This window comes from Carlito syrichta, unplaced genomic scaffold (assembly GCF_000164805.1).
Source record: "Carlito syrichta isolate Samal-C Ts95f unplaced genomic scaffold, Tarsius_syrichta-2.0.1 Scaffold304792, whole genome shotgun sequence".
Taxonomy (NCBI): Eukaryota; Metazoa; Chordata; class Mammalia; order Primates; family Tarsiidae; genus Carlito; species Carlito syrichta.
In genome coordinates this window covers 178,986-187,753 of record NW_007248888.1, presented here as the reverse complement: position 1 = coordinate 187,753, position 8,768 = coordinate 178,986, and the positions used below count along the sequence as shown (strand labels likewise).

The following is an 8,768-nucleotide window of genomic DNA, read 5'->3' as shown; positions in this document are numbered from 1 at the left end:
TTTTTTATTTTTTTATTTTTTTACTTGTTTTTGAGTTGGAGTCTCACTCTGTCGCCCAGACTGGAGTGCAGTGGCCGCTCCCAGCTACCGCAGCCTCGACCTGCTGGGCTCCGGTGATCCTTCCACCTCAGCCTTCCAAGTAGCTGGAACTACGGGCGTGCGCTACCACGCCCGGCTAATTTTTGACTTATTGTAGAGATGAGGTCTCGCCAAGTTGCCCAGGTGAGTCTCGAACCCGCAGGCTCAGGCAATCCACTCACCTCAGCCTCCCAAAGGCGTGGGATTACAGGCTGAGCCACTGAGCCCGGCTAAAAGCTCTATTTTTAAAATCTACTTTTCTCAAAAATTCAATGTTATAAAATCTTCTCCTTTTCTCAAAAGGTTAATGCGATCCATCAAACCTTAATAGAACCCTAAGCTACGTTGGCAACATTCGGGTTGATGGAAAGGCTGTAGGGTTTTTTAAGTCCTGTGTTCCAGGTTCAGAAGTAGGTCTGCCACTGCTATGTGACTATAGGCAAGCTACTTACCCTTTCTGAGCCTCAACTTCCTCCCTTACAAAACGGGAAAAAGAATAATAGCAACTTCACAGGATTGTGAGAAGGGTCAAATAAGATGTGGAAGCAACCTATAAAATGTAAAACACAATGTAAATGTGAATGGTTATTACTTACTACTAAGAGAAATGATAGCAAATGTAATACTCAGTCACAATAAATAGAGGGCCTTAGGAAGTTGGTATCTCTGTGTCCTCCTCCTTGATAAGTTTGAATTTCCCATTCCCATTTCCATTTTAACAGTCTTTGTGGATTTGTGTCTCTTATCCAGAGCCACTGTACTTTGGAAGGAGTCAAAAGTATAAAAACAAACAAAATAGCTCCTTGGTGAGAAGTAGCATGGACCATTCACCCTCTTCATTCAGCTGCATTTGTAAAATGGCTGTGAGCCAGATTTACTGTCTGCAGCCTGGAATCCAGGGCGTGTTTCTCTGAATGAGGGAAACTAGTCTTCACAGGAATAAAGCCACAGTGAGGGCCAAGCAGCCCTAAAAGTAACTCTAGCCCCAAAGACCTAGCCTTTGGAAAAGGGTATCGGCCAAGGGGAAGCCTTCTTCCAAAAAGAATCACCTCCAATTCTCTGGTTTTATACCACTAATCTTAGAACAGAAGTCTACTTTTTGTTTCCTGTAGAACTTTGAAACTTTGCCTTTTCTACCTACCAGTTTGCCAACCATACGTAGACAAACCCAGACTGTGATGGAGTTGAAATGAGAGAGTCAGTTGGGTGAGACACTCAAGTTGTCACTGCATTTTAATAAACATAGCACACAATGGGTTGTTACACAAACACCATTCATAAACCTGAGTCACAGGTTTCAGATGAGTTGGGTACATGTATAAATAGCCTATGGATGTCAAATGGTAGAAAAGAAAGGAAGTTTGGGGAAGAAGGTCAAAATCACCTAGCCCGATTTAAACATCATAAAAATCTCAGCCTTGTCATTATTTACAACCCCCAGCACAATTCCCACCCAAAAGAGAGAGAACAACAAATGGAAAATTCTAAATAAGCTGATGTCCCCACATTGAACTAAACAGTACAAATGATGCAGCATCATAACATGAAGTTATAATTATACTGTCTCATTTCCTGGCTGCCGGGTGCCCATGGTACAGAGCAGCCACTCTACAGGATTTTCTGGGCTCAGAACTGTTTTGGGATCTTTCTGAGAATGTAGCTTTGACTAGCATTGACCAAGTGATTTGTATTAAAAGACTGTGATGGTTTGGGGTGACAACAGAAGAATACAACTTGTGGTGGTGAAGGACTAACACCTTGAACATGTTGCAAACGTTTTAGAAATCCATTTTTCCTATCTGTCTTCCTCCCCAGCTGAAAACAGCCCTGCAGGCGCCAGGCTGGTTATAGCTGAAGGCAAATCCCACACATCCTCCAGCACTCCTGTTTGAGGTGAAGGGCATGGCCGCGGCTCGGAAGAAATGCAACAAGAGTCTTGGGCAGCCCACCACATTCAACCTTGAGGCCTTCAATGGGTCCCCACAGACTTGGCCTTAACTCTGGGTCACTCTATTCCTTAGCAGACATCTTGTAGGCTTCCAGCCTCCACTCCCATGGCCCAGGAACTCGGTGTGAACTTGCAAGGTGCTGTTCAGTGAAGTGGACTCAGAAGCAGGGATTCTCTCTCAAGAAAGGTGCAATTGTTTCGTCACCTACTCCTCCACGCCCTCAATGCTCAGAAGGGCTCTACAACCCGTGTGTGGGATTCGAATGCCAAAGACTGACACACAGGGCAATGACAGACACGCAGGATTAACTCAGCCCCCAGCTACTGTGCCATTCCAGCTCCAGCTCAGTCAGCCTTCCTGCCAGGTCTCTTTCTCACATGCCCCCACTTTGGTTCCTTCTCCAGTCACCAGCAGAAATGCACTTCTCGGCCTCGGGCCTCTTTCTTCCCAGTCTCTGATGACGTGCATGGTCTTTGCATTAAGAGCTCACTAAAGTGTAGATCATGCTGAATGCAAAAAAGAAAAGGAAAAGAAGGCGTTAGTGTTAGTGGGAGCCCTCAGGCCAGCAAAAGAATCTTCCACAGACCAGATCCCTTGCCTTCTCCCTCATTCCCATCACAAGAGCATCTCACCAATGGCCCTCCTGTGCCCCTACTACTTCCCACAACATATTGTGTCTTTTGGATAAAAGGCTTGATTGCTCCAAGTGCCTATTATTATTCTCATCAGGATGATTATTACAGTTGTTATGACTTTTCAAGCAATTGCAGGGCAGATCTGGGGGTGGATGCAGTGGATTCTTTATGCCACCAGCTGCCACATGCGTGTATAATGGCTGTGTCCAGGGGCTCCCAGATTATGCTGGATAATATGCCAGTACTAGGGAAAGGATAATCATCACTACTGGGACATCAACCAGTGTGTGAACACAAGCCCTCTGAGTACGGAACTAAATGAATTCTTAACTGGGTAACTCCCTGGCCCTCAGGAATTCAGCATGCATTAAAAACACGTGACCTAGGTACTGCTCCAACACAGTCAAGGAAGGAGGGATATGTACCCCGTGCTCCTAGAAAGAGCTTCAGGTTAATTCTGCAAGACTGAAGAATGATCCACATCGAAGTGTACTAATTTGTCTGTTTGGCAGAAAGCAAAACCACCACCTTTTCACATCAAGAAAAGGTTAGTCTAAGATGTAGAACCAAAGGAAAGAAACTAAAATCTTTCACTCCTAACCCTAGGCAGCCGTGCGGGTCCAATGAGCCCTTTTCAGTAGCTAAAGTTCCATCTTCCAGAACCTGATATGCCTCAAATTTACAGAGTGCCACTGGTCAGGCCTGGAGATGGAGGGACTTACTCTACATGGGGAAGTCCAGGGTCAGATGACAAGTGGATCGCTACAGGTTGCACAGCTATGGATGGCAAAGTGAGGAACCACATCCTGACTCCAAAGCCAGTGCTTTTCTCATTACATCACTGAGCCTCATCGTGGATACCTTTGTTTGCTTTTTTTCATTCCTTTCATTTGATATTTATTGAGCACCTACTGTATGCCAGGCACCAATCTCAAGAACAATGGTGAGTGTACAGTTCCAATCCCTACCTTAAGGAAACATACAGCCAAGCTGTGGACAAGGACTGAATGAGTACCTCCTCTGTGGCAGACCCTGGCCAGGGCACTGCATACACAGAGGTACATAAAACCAATGCAGTCTTTGCCATCGGGGGCAAGTAAACCATAAAATAATAAAGTTATAGATTGACAGAAATAAGCCTGATGAAAGGCAGGCATGATCCGGATTAACTAGGCAGGAGGTAGTGCTACTTCAGGCAGCTAATATCAACCCACTTTACATTCTTGGTTTGGAAAGTTCTTTCTACGGAGGAGACGGTGTTCACACTGAACTCACTGGCTAGTAGTATTAGTGTATTAGCTAGTCCCCGTACCCTGTAACCCACCAATCACCTGGCTCATGAGGCAAACTGAGAAGGGGGGTGGGTGCCCTATAATTAGCACCGTGTGGTGGAAAGAGCACAGGGTCCAGAGCCAGATAAGTTGCTGATTGTTAGCTGGGACCTTGGACACGTTTCTTAACCTCTCTGAGGTCCTCAGGAACCTCAAACTGTAAAATATCACCCCAGCCCCCAGCCCCCTTCTCAGTTGTTGTCCTCCTGTGAGTCTCTAGCCCTGTGCTCAGCTCAGAGACAGCTCTGCACACACACGGCTCCCCTTCTCCCCATCCCACAGTAGCCTGCGCTGATGTTCCAGGACTCTCCACCAGCTCTGGATCTGAGGGGCTGGGAGCTTCTGAGGCGGGAGAAACAGGATCATCAAGGAGCTCCAAAGAGCAACAAGAGGCCAGGTTCAACAAGGAATGTGGGTGCCCTCTGGCCGCCACCCTGGGTCCCAGCGAGGTGGAAGAATGGCCTCTTCCAATTTTGTTTTGGAAACAAAGTAATTAACAAATGTAAATGTGCCGTGAAGGCAGTGCCAGACTGCAGTAATGAACTGTAGGATACATTCAGAATGTCTGGAACACACTCGGTACAAAATGATCACACCCACCTAGCATGGGGAGCTGCCAACACTGCCCCTCATGCCCCCTCCCGCCCCCATGGCCGAGTGCATAGGGAGCTGCCGCCTGCTCCTTGTGAATTCACATGCCTTCTTCTTATGGGCTCCAGCAATTACTGTTACAAAACTGAAATGAGAGAGCTTGTCCTGCCTCAGATGGAGGGGGATCCCAGGGTAATGGGGTAGGAGCCAGGGAAAGTTGGCCTTGCTCTGCTGCCTTAGAGGAGAGATGGTACTATCTCTGGGGACAGGTGACGCAGCCTGTGACTGCAAAAAGGGGCAGTGTGCAGCCCCACAAAGAGAGTGGGGCTGAGCACACTCCAGAGAAGGGACCTAACCTCCAAGGTGTCCCTGAGCCCAGAAGGGTACTGTCCACCCTCTATAAGTTTCCCAAGACAGGAGCCTATTTGACAATCTTTAATTGTTAAAGAGTTCAGACTTGGAGTCAGAAAGGTTTGGGTGAACCCACTGGGCACCTCAGAAATTGCCAGAGGCTTCAAAGACCCTCAGACTCCCTGCACGTTGGAGTAGGAAACATTCCAGAGCACCCCATCAAGGACATCACCCTGAGCCTGGACCAATCCTTGACTCCAAGGAAAGTAATCCTGCATCCTATCCATGGCTGAGTCATTCCATTGGAAGTTTTACCTCCCAGGTCTCTAAGTCTGCAGACACTGGAGACATAAAGGGGAGGGAAGGAAGAGCTAAGCACAAGTCTCCAGAGCAGCTAAGGTGTACATCAGAATTGTTGGAAGAGCTCATTTGAAATGCAAAGAGGCTAGCCCCAGAAAGTCTGAATCAGTAGATCTAAGCCCGGGAATTTGCATTTTTAAGAAGCACACCCACCTCACTTTCATAAACCCTTTCTTTAGAGGGTTCCTAAGACAGCCAGTGGTTGAGTTCAGTCTTTGGGATCAGACTTGAGATGGACTTACAGCTGTGACACTATTAACTGTCACCTCAGGAAAATTATCTACCTTCTCAGATTCAGTTCCTCATTTTTCATATGTAGGTAAGGATAGTATTTATCCAATAAATTGAGCATCACATATAGAGCTCCAAGGTCAAAGCCTGACTTGTTTTTAAATGCCAGGCAAATGCTACCAATTCATGGAAGGGGCCATGGAGTCCAACCGCTCCTCTTCACCTGGCCCCTTCGGAGACAGCATGGGAAGCATTGGGGATAGATCTGGCCCTGCCACTGGTAATGGCAGGATAGCATGGTGACAGGTGAGAGTCTCCAGAAATGAGTCAAAAAGGTCGGGAAGGAAGAAGAGACAATTTCAGAAAAGGCATTCTCTGGGGTGTCAAACCATAAGACAGTCTGTTTATAGTTATCTGCTTAGCTAGGGTGTTCTGAGAGGTGCAAGGAGGGGAAATTCCTGAAACAGAATTGCAAAGTCAGCAGGTTTTACTTAATTAGAACAGTGTTATGTCATATTGGGAGAACAGTAAGTGAAGCATTTAGCAAACCAACATGCCACTTTGGGAAGCGTGACTGCCACTGTGGGGCTGAGGCGGGTGAGGGTGCTCTGTTATGGTACCCAAGATGCCTCACCAACAGGCTAGGGGGCAAGGGGTGATGAGGTTGGGCATCTGGGACCACAGGGAACGAGGCCGGTTGAACTGCCGAGTTGTGAGAGGCAGGACGTCCTTTCGGGAAGAAGGAGTGACCAACCACACCTCACCAGTTATCTCCTAAGAACTGTTGTTCAAAAGTGTTTTCACTGTGTGGCCCTACAGATGCGGCCCACCTCCTGCGAGACCTTCTGTCCCCCTTAACTCCTTTTTACAGAAACCCTGTTCCCAAGCCAGGGTCAGATGGCTGGGATCAAACTCAACTGGCCATGACCGCCACCCTCACTGGCCGTCTTCCAAAGGCCGCCTCCCCAAGGCCAGCCTGAAATTATCTTCCGTTTTGCTGCTAAAGTCAAACCTGCCCAGAGAGTCAGAAACTCACCAGTAAAGGTAGTAGAAGAAGGAGAGGAGATAGAAGGCCAGCTTACACCAGGCCTCCTTCTGACAGTAACTCAAGGTGTCTGCGTTCATGACCACCGGTGGGTCGTAGGCTAGTTCTGAACTGTCTGCCGGACAGTGGAAATACCTACAGGGAGAGAGTACATGGCATCATTGGTGCAGAAGCTCTGGGACTTCCAGCATCGCGTGGGCCAAGCCCTCCTTCCGTTGAGCAATCTTGTCTTCTGCCCAAATCACAGTCCTAGTGCAGCTAAGGAGTGGCTCAGCCACTACCTTCTAGCAGGTAGTAAGTCCCCCAATACCCGGTTCCACTGGTATCACGGTGATTTCGCCCACTTACAAAGCTGCTCTGACAGATGGAAAACGATGTTACCTGGTATTGCCTGGGAGGTACAAGAAAGAGTCTCCTTTCAGTAGCAGTGTCGAGAGAGTTACAGGACTACACTGTCACTGCCTGGATGCCATCTCACCTACATTCTACCTTAAAAACGACTTTGGATTAAGTATTGTCTTTTCTACACAGACCCTCATTTAAAATCCTGAGGGCTCTGGGAGAGATATCAAATTCCCACTTGGGTGTTCAGATACTTTCCTTCTTGATAGAAAGACCCAGAACGGCAAAAAGAATATCGGCCATCTGTGGGGAAAGCAGCCCTGGGGGAAGCTGGGGAAGCAAAAGGAAGTGGATGGGAGAGAGGAGACCGGGAGAGTGGCTAAAGCAAACTTTGTCTGCCACAAAATGCCACGTTCACATCAGATCAACTGGCCAAGGCCATAAAGGAGGGGACACTCAGGCTTGCTGAGACCTGGGGTGGGAGCCTTAACCTCTCTCGGAGCCCCTTGGTGAGTGGTTGCTGACCTCAGCTCCCATCCTCCCATCCTCAGGACGCTGTCTCTGGGCCACAGCCTCCTGTGGAGCCCAAGAACAAAGTGCAGCTGAAATTGCTCAGCGGGCTGCTTTTTAGTCACTCTGGAAAAGGCATTAATTTGCAGGAATGCAGATGAGTGGCTCCCTAGGCTTCTGGACAGGCAGTGGCTCTCAACAGTGAGCAATGACCCAGAGAGTGGACCCTGACTAGAAGATGAATCACACTGGCTTTGAAGAACTTCCCCACAACGTAGTAACTCACAGATCTGGCATCTCAGTTCCCTCTTCCTTCCCCTTCAGAGAATTGTACTGACGTTATCTGTCACCAACATTATGCTGAAAGGAAATCATGAGCAGGATTCGATGATATCTGCCAGCTCACAGCCCTCCAGGCCACTCATCCCTCTTCTTCCCAGGAGCAGTTTGCAAGAGCTATTTGTTTTCACTGTGGATTTGTTCCCAGGTGACCTCATTAAGTGGAGACAGAGGGGGAGGGTGACAAGTGGCATGGTAGAAAAAGCCAAGGCTCTACCATTCATTGGTCACCACGCCATCTTTCCTCAGGTCGGTTATTTGGCCTGTCAGAGCCTCAACTTTCTCACCTGTAAAATGGGGATGAAATTACCTACCTCAAAGGGCTACTGTGACAATTATGTGAGGTGATGTACGCAAATAAACTGCAAAGAACAGGCACTGAATAAATGGCAGACAGTTCTATTTCCATCTAAACAAATTGAGAGCCAGAGTAGAAAGCAACTTTCTCTTTTTGTTTGTTCGTTTGCTTGTTTGTTTTGAGTTGGCATCTCACTCTGTTACCCAGATTGGAGTGCAGTGGCCGCTCCCAGCCACCGCAGCCTCGACCTGCTGGGCTCCGGAGATCCTTCTGCCTCAGCCTTCCAAGTAGCTGGAACTACATGCACGTGCTACCAGGCCCGGCTAATTTTTTGATTTATTGTAGAGATGAGGTCTTGTCAAGGTGCCCAGGCAGGTCTCGAACCCGCGGGCTCAGGCAATTCACTCACCTCAGCCTCCCAAGGCGGAAAGCAACTTTCTCTACATGAGAAGTGTCACTGGATGGGACCTGCTGGAAAGGAAGGGGAAGAGGAATGGGGTGGGAAAAGAAGGAGTGCAAGCGATCTGGTTTTTAAAGGACTCCTTCCCTCCTCATTCTCTTTTTTCTTTCAATTCTGAGCACTTACTAACTGCCAGGAACTAGGCTAGATCCTGTCAGGGACTCAAGAAAAGTAAGACAAGGTCCCTACTGGCAAGTAGATTACAGTGGCTCTCTTCTTTTTTTTTTTTTTTTTTTTTTTTTTTTTTT

General features: G+C 47.8%; 1 protein-coding gene across 2 annotated transcripts in view; it reads right to left on the bottom strand.

Moving 5' to 3' along the window:
* Positions 1-1,293: 1,293 nt before the first annotated feature.
* CNIH3 (cornichon family AMPA receptor auxiliary protein 3) overlaps positions 1,294-8,768 on the bottom strand; it is a 112,938-nt gene continuing 105,463 nt past the window's right edge. For both annotated transcript variants that reach the window (XM_021713908.1, XM_021713909.1), the window contains 2 exons: positions 6,563-6,706; positions 1,294-2,533 (listed from right to left, as the gene is read on the bottom strand). In XM_021713908.1, coding sequence (XP_021569583.1) covers positions 2,506-2,533; positions 6,563-6,706 — 172 coding nt within the window. In that variant the 3' untranslated portion in view covers positions 1,294-2,505. The remainder of the gene's footprint in view (positions 2,534-6,562; positions 6,707-8,768) is intronic.